General features: G+C 44.2%; 1 protein-coding gene across 1 annotated transcript in view; it reads left to right on the forward strand.

Annotated features, from left to right (window-relative positions):
* LOC137370788 (NAD(P) transhydrogenase, mitochondrial-like) overlaps window positions 1-26,525 on the forward strand; it is a 212,996-nt gene that overhangs the window by 103,482 nt on the left and 82,989 nt on the right. The window contains exon 15 of the mRNA XM_068032745.1: window positions 374-607. Coding sequence (XP_067888846.1) covers window positions 374-607 — 234 coding nt within the window. The remainder of the gene's footprint in view (window positions 1-373; window positions 608-26,525) is intronic.

The raw sequence follows: 26,525 nt of genomic DNA on the forward strand, positions 1-26,525 counted from the left end.
TATTTTTATTCTATGTTTCTAAGTGCTTGGGATGCTCCAGTATGTCGAAGATGCGATAGAAATGTTTGTAGTGATGATGGTTGTTGCTAAAATCTACCTAAGTCCTTAAGTGAATATAAAAGTTACTGATATTATAATAGTTGCTATGATGCATGAATGGACAAGTGCAGCTTCATGCCAAATTCTTTATGATTAAGAAAAAAATTGTCTTTTTAAGTGAAATAGCTTATTTATCATAGCATTGTAAGGCACGAAGAGTGGATGGAGGGAAAAGATAATTGATTTAGCCTATAAACAGAGCTTGTTCTTACCTAAACTGCTAATCTGGTAATCTGTAGTTGTAAATTTAACTTAATTCTAAAATTTTCTACAGGGTTGGGAATTGCTACACGTATCCAGATCTCTGACCTTCCCCAGCTGGTTGCTGCTTTCCACAGTTTGGTGGGTTTAGCTGCCATGCTAACCTGTGTGGCTGAATACATGGTGGAATATCCTCACTTCACTACAGACTCTGCAGCCAATTTGACCAAGATCATAGCCTACCTTGGCACCTATATAGGTGGAGTGACATTCAGTGGCTCTCTTGTCGCTTATGGCAAATTACAAGGTGAGTTTGGAGCCGTCTGCATTTTATATATATATATATATGCACACATATATATAAATCACCAGAGCATCCTTTACGAAGAAAATTGAACCAACTACTCACGGAAGAAGTTAATTAATGGAGACAGATTTTCAAAAAAAGGTTGATTATTGTAATTTTGATCCAGACCTGGAGATTCTGCATAAATAAACCACTATCTTTTCACCTCTGGGCTTCAAGGGTTATAGGCAGGCCAGATAGAGGGAAATGAAAGATCTAGTTTTCCCTGTCCCCTGATGGTTGTCCTGGGTTATTAAGTCAGTATGTCTGAGGTCAAAGCTAGTAAAGGATAGAAGATGATTATTGGTTGTTGTTACAGACATCCTGGACAGCGAGATGAACAGGAAAATCATTTTATAGATCAGGGGTCCCTCTAAAGTGGCCATAATGTTAATCATGAGTAATTTCAACTACCGAGACACTCACAGGGAAGATAACAGAGGACTGACTAAGAGATAACGCAGGATTAATTCCTGGCGTTTGGCACAGCTATTGTAGCCCTAGGCTATTCTGGATTTAACATTTTTAGTAATGACCTTAAATGTGGCAAAGTTGAAGAAGGGAATTGTCTCGGATCCAGTGATTGTAATGTCAGTAGAACTGAAATGCTCACAAAAACGTGCGAAAACAGAGAGTGACACCAAGATTGTGAACATCTAAAATCGCAGATTTTGAAGGAATGCAAAATTACTGTATTTCAAATTGATAAATTGGAATAACAGTGGTAAGTGTTGGTTCAAAGAAAATTCACATGCCTGATCTCAAAAGATATAAATGAATGCAATATTTGGAATTTGTAAGGGCTGGAAGGCTAGGAACAGTATATAAAGGAATATAAAGACAGTAGGAAGGAACTTAAGCAAGGAGTTAGGAGGGCTAAAAGAGGTCATGAAAAGTCATTGGCAAACAGGATTAAGGAAAATACCAAGGCTTTTTATACATATATAAAGAGTAAGACAGAGATGACACTCAAGGACAGAGATGGGAATCTATGTGTGGAGCCAGAGGAAATGGGTGAGGTGCTAAATGAGTACTTTGCATCAGTATTCACCAAGGAGAAGGACTTGGTGGATGATGAGCCTAGGGAAGGGAGTGCAGATAGTCTCAGTCATCTCATTATCAAAAAGGAGGAGGTGTTGGGCGTCTTGCAAAGCATTAAGGTAGATAAGTCCCCAGGGCCTGATGGGATCTACCCCTGTATACTGAGGGAGGCAAGGGAAGAAATTGCTGGGTCCTAGACAGAAATCTTTGCATCCTCATTGGCTACAGGTGAGGTCCCAGAGGATTGGAGAATAGCCAATGTGGTTCCTTTGTTTAAGAAGGGTGGTAAGGATAATCCAGGAAATTATGGGCCGGTGGTAGGAAAACTATTAAAGAGGATTCTTTGGGACAGGATTTACTCCCATTTGGAAACAAACGAACTTATTAGCGAGAGACAGCATGGTTTTGTGAAGGGAAGGTCGTGTCTTACTAATTTGATTGAGTTTTTTGAGGAAGTGACGAAGATGATTGATGAGGGAAGGGCGATGGATGTTGTCTATATGGACTTTAGTAAAGCCTTTGACAAGGTCCCGCATGGCAGACTGGTGCAAAAGGTGAAGTCACACGGGATCAGAGGTGAGCTGGCAAGATGGATACAGAACTGGCTCAGTCACAGAAGACAGAGGGTAACAGTGAATGGGTGTTTTTCTGAATGGAGGGATGTGACTAGTGGTGTTCCGCAGGGATCAGTGCTGGGACCTTTGCTGTTTGTAGTATATATAAATGATTTGGAGGAAAATGTAGCTGGTCTGATTAGTAAGTTTGCGGACGACACAAAGGTTGGCGGAGTTGCGGATAATGATGAGGATTGTCAGAGGATACAGCAGGATATAGATCGGTTGGAGACTTGGGCAGATGGAGCTTAATCCGGACAAATGTGAGGTAATGCATTTTGGAAGGTCTAATGCAGGTGGGAGGTATACAGTAAATGGCAGAACCCTTAGGAGTATTGACAGGCAGAGAGATCTGGGCGTACAGGTCCACAGGTCACTAAAAGTGGCAACGCAGGTGGATAAGGTAGTCACGAAGGCATACGGCATGCTTGCCTTCATCGGTTGGGGCATAGAGTATAAAAATTGGCAAGTCATGTTGCAGCTGTACAGAAACTTAGTTAGGCGACACTTAGAATATTGCGTGCAATTCTGGTCGCCACACTACCAGAAGGACGTGGAGGCTTTGGAGAGGGTACAGAGGAGGTTTACCAGGATGTTGCCTGGTCTGGAGGGCATTAGCTATGAGGAGAGGTTGGAAAAACTCGGATTGTTTTCACTGGAACGACGGAGGTGGAGGGGCGACATGATAGAGGTTTACAAAGTTATAAGCAGCATGGACAGAGTGGATAGTCAGAAGCTTTTTCCCAGGGTGGAAGAGTCAGTTACTAGGGGACATAGGTTTAAGGTGCGAGGGGCAAAGTTTAGAGGGGATGTGCGAGGCAAGTTTTTTACACAGAGGGTGGTGAGTGCCTGGAACTTGCTGCCAGGGGAGGTGGTGGAAGCAGATACGATAGCGACGTTTAAGAGACATCTTGACAAATATATGAATAGGAAGGGAATAGAGGGATATGGGTCCCGGAAGTGCAGAAGGTGTTAGTTTCGGCAGGCATCAAGATCGGCGCAGACTTGGAGGGCTGAATGGCCTGTTCCTGTGCTGTACTGTTCTTTGTTCACCCATAGGGGCAGATTTCTCAACCGTCCTCATTTTATGGACTTATTTCTGACTTGTCCCAGTATCCCAACCTTGGACCAGCTTTCTCAGTTTTGAAAATCCTATTCCAGCTTCAGCATGTTCCTGTGCACAACCATGTTGCCCTCCAAGACCTTTCTGGATCAGCTGCCCAGTACTGTCCACGGACGCCTTGCTGTGCATTAGAACTCTAGTGGTTTTTGTACGAACATAGTCCTGTACAAGAAACTGCTGAAATAGTTTTAACTTCTGTGATGAGCACTGGTTGGTGGGGAGTTGAGTGATGAACTTAACTACAAATTGAGCCCTTGGGTTGGATGTTATCCTGCCCTTGGAGATACGAATGGAGGTAGGGGAGGGGCACACAAAATGGCATGGGCTGGTGTCAGGCGGCGTGCCTGTCACCTTCCTGAAGCCATGGAATTTAGTCTGGGGCGGGGAAAGCTGAAGATGGCCTTCCCACCCAGAGGCTAATTGAGGCCCTTAAGTGGCCAGTTAATGTGGAGGCAGCTAGCTGAGATCTGGGGGCCTCCTAGAGGACTTTGGAGGGGCCCCTCCTCTGGGGGAGGTCCATGGCTCACGGACGGGCCTTCCAGTGACGATGGCCGACCCCATGGCAAGACCCTCGCCCGCCCTACCCCTTTGATGGGGCCTGCCGTCCCCAACCCCACTTTCCTGCGTTCCAGGGTCTCCTCCATCTTTGCTATTGCAGGCATCCTGCAGTGCCAGCAGTGGCCATTGCTCCCAGTGGCGCTGCTGATATAGCTGAGCTGCTGGCCCTCCGATTGGCCAGCAGCTCTGGTGGCGGCAGTTTGCCCCTATAAAGGGACGGTGGGTAGTAAATTGCCTGCCCGCCATGGAATTGCACTGGGGTCCGATGAGGGCTGAGGTGGGGGAGGGGTGCTGCCCCCTAAAGGCCTCTTACCCAACACAAACCTGACGGGACCCGACGATTTGTCGAGTCAGGTCAGTCCGGGTCCGGGTCGGACACACACAGGAAGAAGTGTTAAAAGTAAAATATCTACCTCAGCTGGGAGTCTGGGCGTCCAAGAAGGAAGCTCTGAGTCTGTGCAGTGAGCGAGTGAGTGTCTCTATGATGTCGTCACGCACATGCTGCAGCTTCCTGCAGATTGGGAATCGCAAGGTAGGTAAAGGGTACATTCCGGTGGTCGGGCTCGGCTCGGGTCGGGTGCGGGAAAAAATGGAAGGACTCGGCCAGGTCGGGTTTGGGTCGGGGTTTTTTTCTCGTGACCTGAGCAGGTCTTTACCGGCCCCCCCAGCCTCCACCCCCGCTTTCTGTCGGCGGGATAAAGCCCTTGATAGGTGTGACAAGGACACGGCCAGCACAGCAATACCCAGGTAAATGTGTTTTTCTAAACTGTGAAAGATGTTCCAAAGTTGTGATACTGGGACAAGTCAGAAATACGTCCATAAAATGAGGACTGTTAAGAAGATAGGAAGCTGTTTACAGCTCAGGCAGGAGCTGCTGCCAGGTGTTCAGCGAGGTCTGGAACTGAGTCTTGTCATTCCATCAATTAATTATTTGTAATATACTTCCTGCATTTATTTAAAATCAAATAACTTGGTTATTTACTTCTGTTATTATCTGATCTATAACATTGTTAAGATTGAATTTGCAAGTTTTGTTTGTCTAAAATTGGAAAATCTGAATTAACGTTCCCGTTTCAGGTTGAAGTTAATTTATTCATAGTAAGAGTTTGTTTATTTAATCATTACCATTCTATAGATATAGATATTTATTTTACCTTCTGTAAAACTTCATTTAATCCAAAGCTCTGCTGTCTTTATCTTATCTCACTCACCCCTCACCTGTCCTTACGTTGGCTGCTGGTGCCGCAATATCTCAAATTTAAAATTCTCAACTTTGTGTTTAATTTTCTCCATGGTCTTATCCCTCCCTGACTAAGGTCTGCCAACCCGACAATATTCCCTCCGCCCAAACCCTGTTCCTCTGACTTTGGCCTCTTGTTCATTCCCTCTCCCTTCGCCTCATCATTGGCAGGCATACCTTCAGATGCCAAAGGTCCAAGCTCTGGAATTCCCTCCCTAAAACCCTCTGTGCCCACCTCCTGCTCTTCCTTTAAGACCCTCGTTAAAACCCACCTCTTTGACCAAGCTTTTGGTCACTCCTCCTCATATCTCCTTTGGCTTGGCACCCATCTTTTTTAATCCTCCATGTAGCAGTTTGTGATGTTTTCCTATGTTTAAAAGCATTATATAAATCTATGTTATTTGTTGTTTAGCAATAGCCAATAAATACTTAGCTTGCTGTAGATGTATGCAACGCAAATGTTTTAGAGCCATAGTCATAGAGTTATACAGCACAGAAACAGGCCCTTCGGCCCATCGTGTCTGTGCCGGCCATGCAGCACCTATCTATTCTAATCCGTAGCCTTGTATGCTATGGCGTTTCAAGTGGTCATCTAAATACTTCTTAAATGTTGTGAGCGTTCCTGCCTCCCCCACCTCTTCAGGCAATGCATTCCAGATTCCAACCACCCTCTGGGTGAAAAAATGCTTCCTCAAATCTCCCCTAACCTCCTGCCCCTTACCCTAAATCTATGCCCCCTAGTTCTTGACTCTTCCGCTAAGGGAAAAAGTTTCCTCCTATCTAACCTATCAATGCCCCCTCATAATCTTGTAAACCTCAATCATGTCCCCCCTCAGCCTTCTCTGCTCCAGGGAAAACAACCCTAGCTGTTTCAGTCTGTCTTCATAGCTGAAATGCTCCAGCCCAGGCAACATCCTGGTGAATCTCCACTGCACCCTCTCCAGTGCAATCACATCCTTCCTATAGTGCGGTGACCAGAACTGTACACAGTACTCCAGCTGTGGCCTAACTAGCATTTTATATAGCTCCATCATAACCTCCCTGCTCTTATATTGTATGCCTTGGCTAATAAAGGCAAGTATCCCATATGCCTTCCTAACCACCTTATCTACCTGTGCTGCTGCCTTCAGTGATCTATGGACAAGTACACCAAGGTCCCTCTGACTTTCTGTACTTCCTAGGGTTCTACCATCCATTGTGTATTCCTTTGCCTTGTTATTCCTCCCAAAATGCATCACCTCACACTTTTCAGGATTAAATTTCATTTGCCACTGCTCCGCCCATCTTACCAGCCCATCTGTATCTCCCTGTAATCTAAGAATTTCCTCCTCACTATTTACAACACCACCAATTTTCGTATAATCTACGAATGTACTGATCATACTTCCTATATTCACATCTAAATCCTTAATGTACACTACAAACAGCAAGGGTCCCAGCACTGATCCCCGTGGTACACCACTGGTCACAGGCTTCCAATCGCAAAAACAGCCCTCAACCATTACCCTCTGCCTCCTGCCACTAAGCCAATTTTGGATCCAATTTGCCAAATTGCCCTGGATCCCATGGGCTCTTACCTTCTTAACCAATTTCCCATGCGGGACCTTATCAAAAGCCTTACTGAAGTCCATGTATACTACATCTATTGCTTTACCCTCATCTGCACATCTAGTCACCTCCTCGAAAAATTCAATCAAGTTAGTTAGACACAATCTCCCCCTGACAAAGTCATGCTGACTATCCCTGATGAATCCCTGCCTCTCCAAGTGGAGATTAATCCTGTCCCTCAGAGTTTTTTCCAATATTTTCCCAACCACTGATGTTAGACTCACCGGCCTGGATTGCCTGGTTTATCCCTACTACTCTTCTTGCATAATGGTACCACATTCGCCATCTTCCAGTCCTCTGGTACCTCTCCTGTGGCCAGAGAGAATTTGAAAATTTGTATCAAAGCCCCTGCAATCTCCTCCCTTGTCTCACATAACAGCCAGGGATACATCTCATCTGGGCCTGAGGATTTATCCACTTTTAAGTCCGCTAAAACAGCTAATATTTCCTCTCTTTCAATGCTAATTTGTTCAAGTATATCACAATCCCCCTCCCTGATTTCTACACCTGCATCATCCTTCTTCGTAGTGAACACAGATGAAAAGTAATCATTTAAAACCTCACCCATGTCCTCCGGCTGCACACAAAGATTGCCACGTTGGTCCCGAATGGGCCCTACACTTACCCTGGTTATCCTTTTACTCTTTATATACTTATAAAACGCCTTGGGATTTTCCTTTATCTTGCCCGCCAGTGTTTCTTCATATCCCCTCTTCGCTCTCCTAATTACTCTTTTAAGTACTCCCCTGCACTTTCTATACTCCTCTAGTGGCTCTGCTGTTTTCAACGCTTGGGATCTGCCATAAGCCTCCTTTTTTTTTCCTGATCCAATCCTCTATATCCCTTGACATCCAGGGTTCCCTGGGCCTGTTAGTCCTACCCTCCACCTTAATGGGTACATGTTGGCTCTGGACTTTCACTATTTCCTCTTTGAATGACTCCCACTGATGTGATGTAGACTTTCCTACAAGTAGCTGCTCCCAGTCCACTTTGGCCAGATCCTGTTTTATCATATTGAAATCGGCTGTCCCTCAATACAGTACCTTTATTTCTGGTCCATCTTTGTCCTTTTCAATAACTACCTTAAACCTTACAGAGTTATAGTTTAGTTTAGTTTAGAGATACAGCACTGAAACAGGCCCTTCGGCCCACCGAGTCTGTGCTGACCATCAACCACCCATCTATACTAATCCTACACTAATCCCATATTCCTACCACATCCCCACTTGTCCCTATATTTCCCTACCACCTACCTATACTAGGAGCAATTTATAATGGCCAATTAACCTAGCAACCTGCAAGTCTTTGGCATGTGGGAGGAAACCGGAGCACCCGGAGGAAACCCACGCAGACACAGGGAGAACTTGCAAACTCCACACAGGCAGTGCCCAGAATTGAACCCGGGTCGCTGGAGCTGTGAGGCTGCGGTGCTAACCACTGCGCCACTGTGTGGTCACTATCCCCAAAATGCTCCCCCACTGACACTTCTACCACTTGACCGGCTTCATTCCCTGGGATTGGGTCCAGTACTTCCTCTTCTCTTGTAGGACTTTCTACATACTGACTCAAAAAGCTCTCCTGTATGCATTTTAAGAATTCTGCAACTCTTAAGCCTTTTGCTCTGAGACTATCCCAGTTAATATTGGGGAAGTTGAAATCCCTTACTATTATTACCCTATTATTTTCACACCTCTCTGAGATTTGCTTACATATCTGCTCCTCTATCTCTTCCTGACTGTTTGGAGGCCTGTAGTAGACACCCAGCCAAGTGATTGCCCCCTTTTTGTTTTTAAGTTCTACCCAAATGGCCTCATTTGAGGAACCTTCCAAGATGTCATCCCTCTTCACTGCAGTAATTGACTCCTTGATCAACAGTGCCATGCCACCTCCTCTTTTATCCCCTCCCCTGTCGTGCCTGAAGATTCTATACCCTGGAATATTGAACTGCCAGTCCTGTCGCTCCCTCAACCATGTATCTGTGATAGCAATAATATCATAATCCCATGTGCTAATCAATGCCCTCAATTCATCTGCCTTACTCGTAAGACTCCTTGCATTGAAATAGATGCAATCCAACCTTGCATTTTTCCCTTGTGCCTTACCAGGTCTATATTTGCTCTGCCTTCCAGGCAGACTCACTTTCTGTTCTATATTACCCCATACTGTAACTCCCCTCTGTATCCCATCCCCCTGCCAAATTAGTTTAACCCCCCCCCCCCAACAGAACTAGCAAATCTCCCAGCAAGGATGCTTGTCCCATTCTGGTTCAGGTGCAACCCGTCCAACTTGTACAGGTCCCACCTTTGCCAGAAACAGACCCAGTGATCCAGGAAACTAAAGCCCATCTCCTCAGCCAAGCATTCATCTGCTGTATCCTCCTATTTCTAAACTCACTAGCACGTGGCATCAGGAGTAATCCAGAGATTACAACCTTAGAGGTCCTGCTTTTTAATCTGCTACCTCACTGCCTCAATTCTTGTTGCAGGACCTCATCCCTTTTTCTACCTATGTAGCTGGTACCAATGTGTACCACGACCTCTGGCTGCTCCCCCTCCCCCTTCAGAATGTCCTGCAGACGCTCCATGACATCCTTGACCCTAGCACCAGGGAGGCAACGTACCATCCTGGAGTCACGTTTGCGGCCACAGAAACGCCAATCTGTACCCCTTATGATAGAATCCCCTATCACAATAGCTCTTCCACTCCTTTTTCTCCCCTCCTGTGCAGCAGAGCCATCCTTGGTGCCACGGACCTGGCTGTTGCTGCTTTCCCCTGGGAGGTCATCCCCCCCAACTGTATCCAAAGCGGTATATCTGTTTGAAGTTTTGGTGATGTTTTAACCATAAATGCGTGAAATTATTGATTAATTCAACTGTTCAATGGAAAATAGGAATATCATTTTCAAGGGACTGCTGCTGTGAGGTGAGGTGTGGCAATGGAATGTACTCCTGTTTTTGAACTAAATAAAAGTAGGGACTGTGGTCCAGAAATAATGTCAGAGGCATAAAATCAGTTGTCACTTCTGTAACTAAGGGTCTGGTGCACCAAATATATTCATGAATATAAGATGAGCTAAGGTATTGATTGAGGGTGTAACAAGATGCGTCAGCCCAGGGAAAATGCATTAATCAGGATCTTCAAGAGTACCTATTTAGCAAAGGCTGAAGTGTGGATGTGAAGTGTGGATTCTAAAATTCTGCAAGTGAGTACTCAGTGGATCTGAGAAAAGGTATGAATTTCTAAAGGTTAAACTAATTGATGAAGCTTGCCAAGAATTACCCCAGTCGTAGTCCAATGTATCTCTTCCATTCGGACATCAAAGTAGGATGTTGTAGCAGTTGTGTGGTATCCTGGGTATGGTAGGAAGTTGAGGAGTTTGATGAGAGGAAGATAGAGATTGTGAATAATGATCATAGCCTTTTGAAATAATTTAATTATTTTGATGTAACAAAACAGGATAAATAGAAATTGGTATCAGTAAAATGTGTTGTTTTCTAGACAATAAGCAGTGGCCCTCAGGTGATGAGGGAGATGGCAGCACTTTACTCAATGGATCAATTGACAGCAAAAACCAACTCACACCTTGGGATATTTCTTTCCCATTGAACAGTGAAAAAAAAGGAAAAAAAGCTCAAGCTCCCTCTCCTGAAGCTGGTAGCAAACCCTCCAGTGTGACTGGAGGAAAAATATCCAGGAGGTAATTTACCCTAAAAAAAACCTTTGTGGCAACGGGTGCAACCATTTCTGTTACAACTCTAAGCGGATCACTGTAAGGTCACCTATTTAAAATGACACATCTGCCTATAATTCTTACACAAAGAAGAAAAGTAATGGGAAAATAATTCGAGGAAAACAGGGATAATGAAGCATTTTGATAGGGAGACACAGACAGAGTGAAGTCAAAGAAAGGCTAACAGAGAATTAAATAGCAAGACAAACAGAGCTAAAGGAAGAGATGGAAACAATTGTTTGAAACATTTATTTAAGCAGTATGCAATGCCAGTGAAGATCACTTAGCTTCGCTGAAATTTTTCAGAGGCAGCAGTAGCTGACAAATGGTTGACTTCCAATGTCAAAGAGAGTGGAGTGATTTCATTAACATACAAGAGGAAAGCAGATGTTACCAGTGTGGTTATTTTGAAATCTTCTTTCAGAGAAACTGGCCCCAAGGTACAGATTATACGCACCTGGGTAGGTTTAAATATCTCTCTTAAACTTTAGGAAAAGAGCTGCTATACACTGCTGGCAGCACAGTTAGATTTAGCACTTCAAAGCTACATAGACTTGATTGAAATGTATAAGATCCTGAGGGGTCTCGACAGGGTTGATGTGGAAAGGATGTTTCCCCTTGTGGGAGAATCTAGAACTCGGGGTCACTGTTTAAAAATAAGGGGTCGCTCATTTAAGACAGAGATTAGGAGAAATTATTTCTCTAAGAGGGTCGTGAGGCTTTGGAATTCTCTTCCTCAAAAGGGAGTGGAAGCCGAGTCTTTGAATATTTCCAAGGCAGGGGTAGATAGATTCTTGATAAGCAAGGGGGTGGAAGGTTATTGGGGGTAGGTGGAAATGTGGAGTAATCAGTTCAGCCATGAACTTATTGAATGGCAGACTCGGCTCGAAGGGCCGAGTGGCTACTCCTGCTCCTAATTCGTATGTTCGTATGTAGACTGGCATGATAATGAATGATACATAGAAGGAAGGTCCCAGTTAAATTCCCTTCTGTGTGGAGTTAGCTGATCTTAGCTGGAGTAACAGTGAGTACACTTCTGTTGTCTTAGCGTTGCTGGGTAAGGGAGAGGGGGTAGTGAGAAACAGCCCGTAACCCTTGCTGGGTAGTTTGCATGTGCTCATCAGGTAAGCAGGCTCTGCTGTGATGTCATCCATGATTGAATTTGCCATCACTGCTTCGGCTCACATTTGATCCAGATACCACAGGGCTGGCAGCTGCAATGCAACCATATCTGAGTATGTGTTCAGGAGAGCGGGGGGAGACATTTGGGAATGAAGAAAGAAACTTGTGACTGAAAAGTGAAATTGCAAAATTTGTCAATGATACCAAACTTGGAGGTGTGGCAGACAGTGAGGTTGATGCAAATCAACTGCAACCGGATGTACATGTGCTAGCAGAATGGGCAGACAGGTGGCAGATAGAATTTAATACAGAAAAGTGTGAGGTGATACATTTTGGCAGAAGGAATAGGGAGAGGCAATATAGACTTAATGGCACAGTTCTAAAGAGTGTACAGGAACAGAGGGACCTGGGGGTTCATGTGCATAGATCTTTGAAGGTGACAGGACATATTGAGAGAGTGGTTAGCAAAGCACATGGGATCTTGGGCTTCATAAATAGAGGTAGTGAGTACAAAAGCATGGAAATTATGCTGAACCTTTATAAAGCTCAGGCTAGACCACAAGTATTGTGTCCAGTCTGGTCACCAACCTTTAGGAAGGTTGTGAGGTCCTTGAGAGGATGCAGAGGAGATTTACCAGAATGGTTCTAGGGATGAGGGATTTTAGCTACAAGCTTAGGTTGGAGAAGCTGGGATTGTTCTCCTTGGAGAAAAGGAGATTTTGGGGAGATTTGACAGAAGTGTAGAAAATTATGACAGGTTTGGATAAGGTAGACAAAAAAAAACTTTTCCCATTAACTGATGGTATGAAGTACAAAAGCAGGGAGGTTACGTTGAACCTTTATAAAGCTCTGGTTAGACCACAACTGGAGTATTGCGTCCAGTTCTTTAGGAAGGATGTGAGGGTCCTTGAAAGGGTGCAGAGGAGATTTACCAGAATGGTTTCAGGGTTGAGGGATTTTAGCTACAAGGTTACGTTGGAGAAGCTGGGGTTGTTCTCCTTGGAGCAAAGGAGATTGAGGAGAGATTTGATAGAGGTGTACAAGATTATGACAGGTTTGGATAAAGTTAGCAAAGAAAAGCTGTTCCCCTTATCTGATCATATAAGGACTAGGGGACACAGGTTTAAGGTTTTTGAGTAAGAGATGCAGGGGGGATGTGAGGAAGAACTTATTTACATGGCGAGTGGTAAGGACCTGGAGCATGCTGCCTACAAGGGGGGTGGAAGAGGAAATGATCAACGATTTCAAAGAAAATTGGATTGACGCTTGAAGGAAATAAATGTACAAGGCTACGGGGTTAGAGCAGGAGAATGGGACTGACTGGATTGCTCTACAGAGAGCCAGCATGGTCTCGATAGGCCGAATGGCCTCCTGTGCTGTTCTGGCTCTATGACTAATCCATAAAGAAAAACATTTTCTTGGGCCATATCGTCTCACATATATGATTCTGCCGAAATATGTATGACCTATTACAATTGCGGTATTTCATTGCAGGTTTGGTAGCTCACAGATGTTCTTGCTTATAATAAATGGTAATTCCTCGGAATGGTGTTCTGTGGCCTAATGTGGCCTAGTAATGCAGCTGATCAGTATCAGTGCGTTGAGTCACTGATGGGTGCAATATGTTCCCACCACCATAGTTCCCAACCTTAGCTAGGCAGCCCTTAAAGAGAAGAAAGGTAAATGGAGGGTAGGGGTGTACTTGCACAACAAACATTTTTGGCAGATAATTCTCAACAAGGCACTGGTGTGTTCTATTAGAGTGGAGAAAATGGCTTTGGAAAAGTTATTATTATCCTTTGAAATTATTTGCTGTTCTATCCAGACGTACTCTCTCGCTTTCTTTCTCCCTTTTTTCTCTGTTGTGCTCTCTTCCCCCACACCTCTCAATCCATCCATCTATCTATTGATATTTTCTTTCTCAGTTTGGAAGTACCACATCTAAAACTGGCGGCACAGTGGTTAGCACTGCAGCCTCACAGCTCCAGGGACCCGGGTTCGATTCTGGGTACTGCCTGTGCGGAGTTTGCAAGTTCTCCCTGTGACCGCGTGGGTTTTCGTCGGGTGCTCCGGTTTCCTCCCACTGCCAAAGACTTGCAGGTGATAGGTAAATTGGCTGTTGTAAATTGCCCCTAGTGTAGCTAGGTGGTAGGGAATATGGGATTACTGTAGGGTTAGTATAAATGGGTGGTTCTTGGTCGGCACAGACTCGGTGGGCCGAAGGGCCTGTTTCAGTGCTGTATCTCTAAATAAATAAATAAAATAAATAATGTGCCCAATTCAGCATATGTGTGTTACCCACTCATGTAAACAAAGAATACGTAACCTGAGAGACCTGTGATTTTTGACAATCAGTTTAAGAGTAGTCCTTTTTCTTGTTTCTCAGAGATGTTAATATGGATTTTCACAAGTGTCGAGTTTTGTTTTAATTTTAAGCAGCTGTGCCACCTGGTCCTCATGTCTTTCTGAAGAAGAATCTTCCTGTGGAATAAACTGTTAATTATTTATGAAATGCACATCTAAGTAGAATATGTATTAAAGTAACACTCATTATTGTGTAAACAATGGCACACTTGCACAAAATGATAATCTTCATCCAATATCAAAAAGAATAGTTGCTTATTTTAAAAGCAGCTTTATGCAACTTTCAGAGAATGATCTATGCAATATTTGCAGCAACAGAGATGAAAAGGAAAATTTTGAATCTAAAATAAAAACTGAAAATTAACACATCAAAGCAAAGGACCCCTCATCAGAACTCATGAAGGGTCATACACTAACCGCACAGTTCTGATGGAAGGTTCCACCAAATGTTAACCTGTATTTTTCCTTCGGATACAGATTGGACTGTGTTTTAGTTACTTACTGACGTTTGGTTAATGGGCCTGATTTCTTTGAATCGGCACAGCGTATATGGGCGATCTGTGACTGTTTACTCCTGAGTGTTGTGTCTGAAAGTTTTTAACTCGAAGGAACGTATATATACGAATAGGTAACAAAGTATTCAAACTTAGTTATCTTTTGGAATTGTTAAATATCAATGTTACTTTCTAAGAGGGACAAGTCTGTTTTTCGTTTCCTTTGCTCGTCTCTAATAAAGACGAAAATGGCAATATACTAGTTTATAGGGATCTGTTGTCTGTCAATAAAAGTCTGTAGAGACCCTTTTATGTTTGTTTTGAAATAAATCACAATTATAAAAGGTTTTAAAAGCTAACTTTTTAACTCTTTCATCCTTAAACGCTCACCCCCCCCCCCCCACTACCTTATATTGACAAAACGAAAAATATATTCATGCTTAAAATCTGAAACAAAATACAGAAAGCACACAGCAGGTCAATCAGCATCTGAAAGTGAAAGGTAGGTTACATAGGAACAGGAGAAGGCCTATTGTACCAGTCTCATGGCCACCCACCACTACCCACTCCCATTGAACTGTTCTGCATAGCTGATCTGTACCTCGACTCCATTTACCCACCTTTGATCCATATCCCTTCATACCCTCGCCTAAAATATCTCAGTCCAGACCTAAAAAAGTCTCGGTCTATAAATTCCAGTTGACCCAGCATCCACAACCTGTTGGGAGAAGAGGGAGTTTCAGATTTCCACTCGTGTCATGAAGTGCTTCCTTGATTTCACTCTTAAATGGCCTAGCTCTAATTTTAAATTATGCCCTCTTGATCTGGATTCTCCCACCAGAGGAAATAGTTCCGCTGCATCTACCCTTACGGATCCCAAAGTGAATGACCTTTCACTTCTCCACATGGAACTCATTTACCAGAGTTATGCCTGCTCATGTAGTCTATCTAACACTCATACACATAGTGTCATCTGCAAACTTCGATATCTAACCCTTTATTCCTTCATCCGAGTCATTAATATATATGGTGAAGAGCTGAGGCCCTATTTTGCATGTGGATGAAAGGTTAATGTTTGAGAATTCAGACACTGGCTCTTTGTCTGTGGCGCCTGACCTCCATTTGAAACAGCATCTAGCTACTTCTGAAATTAATGTGGTGCCCTGACCTAGACAGGCGGAGTGGTAATGTTACTGGACTAGTAATTCAGAGGCTCTGGTGACGTGAGTTCAAATCCCACCATGGCAAAAATCTGGCATTAAATGATTGAAGTAAAAACCCATCTGGTTCACTAATATCCTTTAGGGATGCAAATCTGCTGTCCTTATCCGGTCTGGCCTACATGTGACTCCAGTCCCACAGCAATGTGTTTGACTCTTAACTGCCCTCTGAAGTGGACTAGCAAGCCACTCAGTTGTACCAAACCACGACAGAGAATATGAATAAGAATAAAACCAGATGTACCACCCAGCATCTACGTAGGCACTGGAAACAAAAATGGTCAACCCTGCAAAGTTCTCCTTACTAATATCTGGGGACTTGTGCTGAAATGCGGTCTGTCTTGCTGGTGGGACAGGGGATAGTGGCTCAGTAGTATACAGTTGCCCTGGGAGTCCTCAACATTAACTGCGACCCCATGTAGTCTCATGGTATCAGGCCAAACATGGGCAAGAAAACTTAGTGCTGATTACCAACTATCGCCCCCACCCCCCCATCTCAGCTGATGAATCAGTACTCCTCCATGTTGAACACCACTTGGAAGAAATACTGAGGGTAGCAAGGGCACAGAATGTACTCCGGGTAGTGGACTTTAGTGCTTATCAACAAGAGTAGCTTGGTAGCACCATGACTAACCGAGTCCTGAAGGACATAGCTGCAAGTCTAGGCCTGCAGCAGGTGGTGAGGGATCCAAAAAGAGGGAAAAACTTGCTTGACCTCGCCCTCACCAATCGACCTGTCACAGTTGCATCTGTTCATGACGGTATTGGTAGGACTGACTACTGCACAGTCCTCTTAAAAACGAAAACCCAGCTTCACACTGAGGATACTGTCCATCGTGTTGCATGATGCTACCACAGTGCTGAATGGGATACATTCAGAACAGATATAGCAACTCACAATTGGGCATCCATGAGGCACTGTGGGCCATTGGCAGCAGCTCCACAATCTGTAACCTCATGTCCCCCACTCTACCGTTACCATTAAGCCAGGGGATCAACCCTGGTTCAATGAAGAGTGCAGGAGGGCATGCCAGGAGCTGAAGCAGGCATACCTCAAAATGAGGTGTCACCCTGGTGAGGCTACAACCCAGGACTACTTGCGTGCCAAGCAGCAGAAGCAGCATGCGATAGACAGAGCTAAGTGATTCCACAACCAACAGATCAGATCTAAGCTCTGCAGTCCTGCCACATCCAGTTGTGAATGGTGGTGGACAATTAACCAACTGACGGGAGGAGGCTCCACAATATCAATGATGGGGGAGCCCAGCACATCAGTGCAGAAGATAAGGCTGAAGCATTTGCAACCATTTTTAACCGGTGGACGAAGTACTGAGTGGATGATCCATCTCGGCTTCCTCCTGAGATTCCCAGCAACACACATGTCAGTCTTGAAGCAATTCAGTTCACTCCACGTGTTATCAAGAAACAGCTGAAGGGACTGGATATGGCAAAGGCTATGACAACATCCTGGCAGTAATACTGAAGACGTACTCCTCCACAACGAGCTGCGTGCCTAGCCAAGCTGTTCCAGTACAGCTACAACACCGGCATCTACCTGACAATGTGGAAAACTGCCCAGGTATGTCCTGTACACAAAAGACAGGACAAAACCAATCTGGCCAACTACCACCCCATTAATTTACTTTCAATCGGCAGCAAAGTGATGGAAGGTGTCGTCAATAGCGCTATCAAGCAGCACCTACATGGCAGTAACCTGCTACCAATGCTTGGTTTGGGTTCCACCGGGACACTCAGCTCCTGACCTGTTACAGCCTAGGTCCAAATATGGACAAAAGAGCTGAATTCCAGAGTGAGGTGAGAGTGACTGCCCTCCACATCAAGGCCGCATTTAACTGACAGTGGCATCAAAGAGTCCTAGCAAAATTGAAGTCAATGGGAATCAGGGGGAAAACACTCCACTGGTTGGAGTCATACCTAGCACAAAGAAAGATGGTTGTGGTTGTTGAAGGCCAATCATCTCAGCCCTCGGACATCGCTGCAGGAGTTCCTCACGGTAGTTACCTAGGCCCAACCATCTTCAATTGCTTCATCAATAATCTTCCCTCCAACATAAGGTCAGAAGTGGGGATGTTTGCTGATGATTGCACAGTGTTCAGTACCATTCGCAATTCCTTAGATACTGAAGCAACCCAAGTTTCACATGCAGCAAGGCCGACAACATTCAGGCTTGGGCTGATAAGTGGCAAGTAACATTCGTGCCACACAAGTGCTAGGCAATGACCATCTCCAACAAGAGAGAATTTAACTATCTCCCTTTGACATTCAACAGCATTACCATCGCTGAATCCCCCACTATCAACATCCTAGGGGTTACCATTGAACTCCCTTCCTAACAGCATTGTGGGTGTACCTATACCAGATGAACTTCAGTGGTTCAAGAAGGTAGCTCACCACCACCTTCTCAAAGGTAATTAGGGATGGGCAATAAATGCTGGCCTTGCCACTGACACTCACATCCCATGAAAGAATAAAAAAATCTCAACAATCCTTTTTCTCTTCCCATTCCAGTTGCTAATTACCATGGTGCCTGCACAAATGTGCAAATGGGAAAGGGAAAATGGGATTAATGTAGGATTCGTATAAATGGGTGGTTGATGGTCAGCGTGGACTCGGTGGGCCAAAAGGCCTGTTTCGATACAGTATCTCGCAATGACTCTATGACTTTAAATGTCTGGCTTGTGAGCAGTAAAGTGCACGAGGAGCACTTTTGAGTTGTTTCTGATACAAAACTTTGGGCTGGACTTTGTTATCACATCGCCGGGAGTGACGGCGGATACACAAAATGTCGGTCACCCGCACGTGAGGTTCGTGGCTGCACCGCCACGTAACTTGGCATGATGACGCCGGCCGTCCCCTCCCAATCACCTGGTGGGGGCGGCATTGGCGATGCCATTAACAGCATCTCCTGATGTTGGATTGCAGAGTTTGACCCTTCCCCACCCCCCCCCTAACCATGGTACCCACTTGCAGAGTTTCCTGCTTCCCCCCCTCCACAGTACCCACTTGAAGAGATTCCACCCCCTTCCCTTACAACTGAAGATTGAGCTTAGTGGCAATGTCCGACGCCAAAAAAAATTCATGATAATAGCAACACATAACTTACCTAACCTTTGCAAGCACCGAGGACTCCCGCCTCAGTGGCGCCTGCTTTTCAAAGACGGCGAAGTGAAGTGAGTGCCACACGCCATGCAGAAGATCCTGAACACCTGGTAGGATCCCGGCGAATTATATACTTCTTTGGCCTCCTTATCTCGAGAGACAATGGATAAGTGCCTGGAGGTGGTCAGTGGTTTGTGAAGCAGTGCCTGGAGTGGCTATAAAGTCCAATTCTAGAGTGACAGGCTCTTCCACAGGTGCTGCAGAGAAATTTGTTTGTCGGGGCTATTACACAGTTGGCTTTCCCCTTGCGCCTCTGTCTTTTTTCCTGCCAGCTACTAAGTCTCTTCGACTCGCCACATTTTAGCCCCGTCTTTATGGCTGCCCGCCAGCTCTGGCGGACGCTGGCAACTGACTCCCACGACTTGTGATCAATGTCACAGGATTTCATGTCGCGTTTGCAGACGTCTTTAAAGCGGAGACATGGACGGCCGGTGGGTCTGATACCAGCGGCGAGCTCGCTGTACAATGTGTCTTTGGGGATCCTGCCATCTTCCATGCGGCTCACATGGCCAAGCCATCTCAAGCGCCGCTGACTCAGTAGTGTGTATAAGCTGGGGATGTTGGCCGCCTCGAGGACTTCTGTGTTGGAGATACGGTCCTGCCACCTGATGCCAAGTATTCTCCGGAGGCAGCGAAGATGGAATGAATTGAGACGTCGCTCTTGGCTGACATACGTTGTCCAGGCCTCGCTGCCATAGAGCAAGGTACTGAGGACACAGGCCTGATACACGCGGACTTTTGTGTTCCGTGTCAGTGCGCCATTTTCCCACACTCTCTTGGCCAGTCTGGACATAGCAGTGGAAGCCTTTCCCATGCGCTTGTTGATTTCTGCATCTAGAGACAGGTTACTGGTGATAGTTGAGCCTAGGTAGGTGAACTCTTGAACCACTTCCAGAGCGTGGTCGCCAATATTGATGGATGGAGCATTTCTGACGTCCTGCCCCATGATGTTCGTTTTCTTGAGGCTGATGGTTAGGCCAAATTCATTGCAGGCAGCCGCAAACCTGTCGAGGAGACTCTGCAGGCACTCTTCAGTGTGAGATGTTAAAGCAGCATCGTCAGCAAAGCGGAGTTCCCTGATGAGGACTTTCCATACTTTGGACTTCGCTCTTAGACGGGCAAGGTTGAACAACCTGCCCCCTGATCTTGTGTGGAGGAAAATTCCTTCTTCAGAGGACTTGAACGCATGTGAAAGCAGCAGGGAAAAGAAAATCCCAAAAAGTGTGGGTGCGAGAACACAGCCCTGTTTCACACCACTCAGGATAGGAAAGGGCTCTGATGAGGAGCCACCATGTTGAATTGTGCCTTTCATATTGTCATGGAATGAGGTGATGATACTTAGTAGCTTTGGTGGGCATCCAATCTTTTCTAGTAGTCTGAAGAGACCACGTCTGCTGACGAGGTCAAAGGCTTTGGTGAGATCAATGAAAGCAATGTAGAGGGGCATCTGTTGTTCACGGCATTTCTCCTGTATCTGACGAAGGGAGAACAGCATGTCAACGGTCGATCTCTCTGCACGAAAGCCACAAAACAGTATTTAACATATTTAAACTACAATCCCTCCGCTTCGTGGCAGAGGTGCTGCCATGGAATCTTGCCGTCTCCGAGAAAATCGGAACCCGGCATTACGGGTTCCCTGACGGACGAATCTGCGCCGATTCTGCAGCACCCCCGCCCTGCCACACAACCTGCCTTCCAACCGAGCACAAAATCCACCCCATTGTAAAAACTACAAGCTTTCCTTTCTTTTCCTCCTTCCTTTGATTCTCATTTCCTTTCCTCTCCAAGATTTCCAACAGTTGCCACCCAACTCTGGTTTCTATTGATTAGTTGTACGGTTGGACAGAGCATTAAACAAGAAATTATTGGAGCTTGTAACAAAGGCAATGTTATAATTGTGGGGTACTTTATATTCATATAGACTGAAACAATGAAATTGGCTAAAGTGGTCTAGAAGATGAGTTTGTAGAATGTTTTCGGGACAGTGTCTTGAAGCAATATGTTGTGGAACCAACTAGGGATAAAGCTATCTTAGATCTGGTATTGTGTAATGAAGCAGGGTTAATAAGTAATGTCATAGTAAAAGATCTACTGGGAAATAGTGATCATAACACCATTGAATTCCATGTTAAGTTTGAAAGTGATATACTCCAATCTCAAACAAGAATCCTAAACTTAAACAAAGCCTATTATGTAGGAATGAGGGGAGAACTGATAAAGTGCCACATCAAAGGTTATTGCAGAAAATAAAAGCTCATGGTGTAGGGGGTAACATATTGGCATGGATAAAAGATTGGCTAGCCAACAGGAAACAAAGGAGGTATAAATGGGTCATTTTCTGGTTGTCATGATGTAACGAGAGGTGTGCCGCAGGGATCAGTGCTGGGGCCTCAACTTTTTATAATTTATATAAATGACTTGGACGAACGGACCAAAGGTATGGTTGCTAAATTTGCTGATGACACAAAAATAGGTAGGAAAGTAAGTTGTGAAGAAGACATAAGGAGGTTGCAAAGACATATAGATAGGTTAAATGAGTGGGCAGAGATCTGTCAAGTGGAGTGCAATGTGGGAAAATGTGAAATTGTCCATTTTGGCATGAAAAATAAAAAAGAAGCATATTATCTAAATGGTGAGAGATTGTAGGGCTCTGAGATGCCGAGGGATCTGGGTGTCCTAGTGCATGAATCGCAAAAGGTTAGTATGCAGGTCCAGCACGTAATTAGGAAAGCTCATAGAATGTTATTGTTTATTGCAAAGGGAATTGAATACAAAAGTAGGGAGGTTATACTTCAGTTATACAGTGCATTGGTGAGACCACATCTGGAGTACTGTGTACAGTCTTGGTCTCCTTATTTAAGGAAGGATGTAAATGTGTTGGAAGCAGTTCAGAGAAGGTTTACTAGACAAATACCTGGAATGGGTGGGTTGTCTTATGAGGAAAGATTGGACAGGCTAGGCTTGTATCTGCTGGAATTTAGAAGAGTAAGAGGTGACTTGATTGAAACGTAAGATCCTGAGGGGTTTTGACAGGGTGGCTGTGGAGAGGATGTTCCCTCTTCTGGGAGAATCTAGAACTAGGGGTCACTATTTAAAAATAAGGCATTTAAGACAGTGATGAGAATCTTTTTTTCTCTTAGAAGGTCGTGAGTCTTTGGAACTCTCTTCCTCAAAAGGCACTGGAAACTCAGTCTTTAAATATTTTTAAGGCAGAGGTCGATAGATTCTTGATAAGCAAGGGGGTGAAAGGTTATCGGGGGTAGGCGTGAAGGTGGAGTTGAGTTTGCAATCAGATCAGCCATGTTCTTACTGAATGGCGGAGTGGGCTTGAGGGGCCGAGTGACCTACTCCTGCTCCTAATTCGTATTTTCGTAAATTGGATCAATAGTTTAAAAGGTATGGCGGTAAATGAATAGTGGGAAACCTTTAAAGTTAACCTTAAAAAAAATTTGAAATGTTCAACAAAAATACATTCCGTTGAAGTACAAAAACTCAGCAAGAAAGACCCATCCGTGGCTCACTCGGGAAGTTAACAATACTATTAGATTTAAAGAAGAGTCTTTCAATGTTGCAAAAAAGAGTAGAAAGCCTGAGGGTTGGGAGTGTTTTTGAAACCACCAAAAAGTTGATAAAAAAGGAAAAAATAGAATGAGGGTAAACTCTCCAGTAATATAAAAACAGATTGTAAGAGCTTTTGTAGGTATCTAAAAAGGTGGAGAGTAACTGAAGTGAACAGTTCTCTTAGAAGCAGTGATAGGAGAAATTAACATGGGGAATGAGGAAGTGGCAAAGGCATTGAACAAATATTTTGTGCCTATCTTCACAGTTGAAGACACAAATTTCATACCAGAAATAGAGAGTAACCTAGGGGCTTACAAGAATGAAGAAATTAAGGAAATTAATATCAGCAGAGAAGAAGTATTGGAAAAATTTAAGTGACTAAAATTTGAAAATTCCCCAGGACCTGATGGCCTACACCTTAGGGTTCTGAAAGAGATAGCTGCAGAGATAGTGGATGCTAGAGCTATGATTTTCCAAAATTCCGTAGATTCGGGAACAGTCCCATCAGATTCCAAGTTGGCAAATGTTACACTGCTTTTCAAGAAAGGAGGGAGAGAGAAAACAGGGAACAACAGGCCTGTTAGCCTAACATCAGTCATTGGGAAAATGGTGGAATCTATTATTAAGGAAGTCTTAACAATGCACTTCGCAAAGCACAGTATGGTTAGAACAAATCAACATGATTTTACGAAAAGGAAATCCTGTTTGACAAATATATTTGAGTTTTTTGAGGATGTAACTAGTAGGGTAGATAAAGGGTAACCAGTAGATTTAGTATACCTGGATTTCCAAAAGGCATTTGATAAGGTGCCACACAAAAGGATTAATTGGCATGATAAGGGCTAATGGAGGTGGAGGTAATATATTAGCATGGATAGAGGATTGGTTAACGGACAGGAAGCAAAGAGTGGGCATAAATGGGGCATTTTCAAGTTGGCAGGCAGTAAATAGTGGCGTGCTGCAGGGATCAGTGCTGCGGTCTCAGCTATTTACAATCTATATTAATGACTTGGATGAAGAGACAGAGAGTTATGTATCTAAGTTTGCTGATGATACAAAGGTAGATGGAAAGGTAAGCTGTGGGGAGGACACCGATAGGCTGTAAAGAGATATAGACAGGTTAAGTGAGTGGGCAACAAGATGTCAGATGGAGTATAATGTAAGGAAGTGTGAACTTATTCACTTTGGTCATAAGAATAGAAAAGCAGAATATTTTTAAAAGGTGTGAAACATGTCAATGTTGATTGTCATGCAGGCCCCCACCTGCCAAGAATGAGGCACATTAATTTCGCCACATGGACATTAAATTTCAAATTGTTGCTGGGAAGAAGAGAAGGCCTGTTACAAGGGGCTGCCAGGCCCCTGGCTGGAAAGGTATTTTTGCATATTAACAGACAGTATTTGTAGACAAAGGACCATTTCCTGACACACAAAATACACAAAGCCAGAAGTGGTTATAACCAGTCAGTCACATGACTAGCCTGCTGGCCAACTTGGGGAGTTTTAAATTGTACAGACAGTGTTTGAACTGGAAGAGAGTCTGTTGGCTCCTGGACGGAAAATACTTCTCCTGGCTGGCTCGCCACAGCCTCTCCTGTCTGTCTGCTCCCACCTCTTTCTCATGGAGCTTCAAAAACACATGAACCAAGAGAGAAAAGTCTCCTACATTGAACAAGGTTTAAGAAGAATACAGAGCCCCAACGAAAAGTAAGACCTACCTACAATCATGAACTGTACAGCGAACTCGAAGCACAGTAACAAAAAAACCCTCTTCAGAGATCGCCTCAAACTTTTATTTTTGTTCAGCTCTTTTCTGTCTCCATTTGCACGTGTGTATCGCATATGCATGCTAGTGTGGGCGCGTCATGTTTCTGTAGGCGTTAACCGAATTAGAGTTTAAGTTTAATAAAATTTCACTTTTCTTCTTTAAACCTAAGAAAGCCTGTTTGTGCTGGTTTCTTTGCCTTATAATGGGAAAGCGGTGAACAAGGATTCACCAAGGGGTAGCTAAAAGCATGGTGTGTTTAAAATTAAACCCTGTTACAGTAAGACCAGGTGAAGGCTGAAAGGGACCCTAGACCTCTTTCTCACCTGGTCCTAACATGATGTTCAGAGAGATTTGGGTATGCTTGTACAAGGAACACAGAAAGTTAACATGTAGGTACAATAAGCAATTAGGAAGGCAAATAGCATGTTGGCCTTTATTGCAGGGGGATTGGAGTTCAGGAGTATAGAAGTCTTGCTGCAGTTGTTCGGTTTTGTTGAGACCACATTTGAAGTACTGTTTGCAGTTTCGGTCTCCACATTTAAGAAAGGATATACTTGCATTGGACGCGGTGCAGCAAAGTTTCACTAAATTGGTCCCTGGGATGAAGGGGTTGTCCTATGCTGAAAGGCTGAGTAAATTGGCCCTATATTCTCTGGAGTTTAGAAGAATGAGAGGCGATCTTATTGAAACATGCGAGATTCTGAAGGGGCTGGATAGGGTGGACACTGAGAGATTGTTTCTGCTGGTCGGAGAATCAACAACACAGGGCACAGTTTGAGGATAAAGGGCCAATCATTTAGGACTGAGATGAGGAAAAGTTACTTCACTCAAAGGATTGTGAATCTTTGGAATTCTCTACCCCAGAGGGTTGTGGATACTCCATCATTGAATACATTTTAGGCTGGGATAGACAGATTTTTGGTCTCTCAGGGAATCAAGGGGTATGGGGAGCGGGCAGGAAAGTGGAATTGAAGCCTAAGATCAGCCATGATCGTATTGAGTGGCGGAGCAAGCTCGATGGGCCATATGGTCCACTCCTGCTCCTCTTTCTTGTGTTCTTGTGAGTCAGTAACACTGAGACTGCCTGGTTGACGTCACCAATGACATCCTTTCAGTTTTGCTGAATTGCCTTCCTTGATTTCTTTTGGTGTTCGAAATGGTTGACCACCCCATCTTCTTCCACTGTCTGTCCTCTGTGGTGTACCTCCATGACACTTCTCTTGCTTAATTCCATTCCTAGCATATCTTTTGCAATTACTTCTCCTAACTCCCCAATGCGGTAACTCAGAATGCTTTGGGATTTCATCCTTTATCTTATTTATGTGCTGTCTGTAGCAAGGGAGTCAATTTCCACACTGTCAGCATTCAGCTCAGTCTTTCTACAATAAGTATATTAGAAGGTAGGAAATAGGAGCATCTGTAGGCCATATGGCCTCCATCCAATAAGATCATGGCTGATCTGATCTTGGCCTCAACTCCACTTTTCTGCCTATTCCCCAAAACGCTTGACTCCCCGATATCTCAGCCTTGAATATATATAATGACCCAGCCTCCACTGCTCTCTGGGGAAGAGCATTCCAAAGATTAATGACTCTCTGACACAAGAAATTCCTCCTCATCTCGGTCTTAAATGGGAGAACCCTTATTCTGAAACTGTGTGCCTGGTTCTAGATTCTTCCGCAAGGGGAAACATCCTCTCAGCATCTACCCTGTCAAGCCCCCTCAGAATCTTACATATTTCATCGTGGTGCTGTCTAACCCCTTGTTCGGCATAAAATTGTGCTTGCGCAAGCACTTTTTTCAACTCTTTCCAACTCAATATCAGCATCTTATTCAGCTCAGTGTTCTGGTTGACCCTGTGCTAAGTTTCAAACATTGCAGCCTGGAGTTACTGTTTGTGCTTTTCTTTTGGTGCAGTTCAGCCATAATTGACATAACTGGCACAAAAGATTGCAGTTTGCATTCAGGGCAGGTCAAGTTTCCATGATCTTTTGCACAAGTTTTTGAAAGATTGTACTGGAAGCTGGCCCCACCCACAAAACTGGCCACTCCCCAAAATCACCCATCACCAAGCGTTTCTGCTGATTGCATTCATTTTCAGGCCTTCAGGGAGGCTTTAAAAATTAAATTGGCACATTTGGGCACAGGGACACGAAAAGGGATGTTTTAAAAGTTTTTGAATAATTTTTTAAAAATTTACTAAGAAACTGACAAATGTACCCTAATAGTACCAGAAAATTGTTTAACATGTTTTTT

The sequence above is a fragment of the Heterodontus francisci genome, chromosome 1, assembly GCF_036365525.1.
Source record: "Heterodontus francisci isolate sHetFra1 chromosome 1, sHetFra1.hap1, whole genome shotgun sequence".
Taxonomy (NCBI): Eukaryota; Metazoa; Chordata; class Chondrichthyes; order Heterodontiformes; family Heterodontidae; genus Heterodontus; species Heterodontus francisci.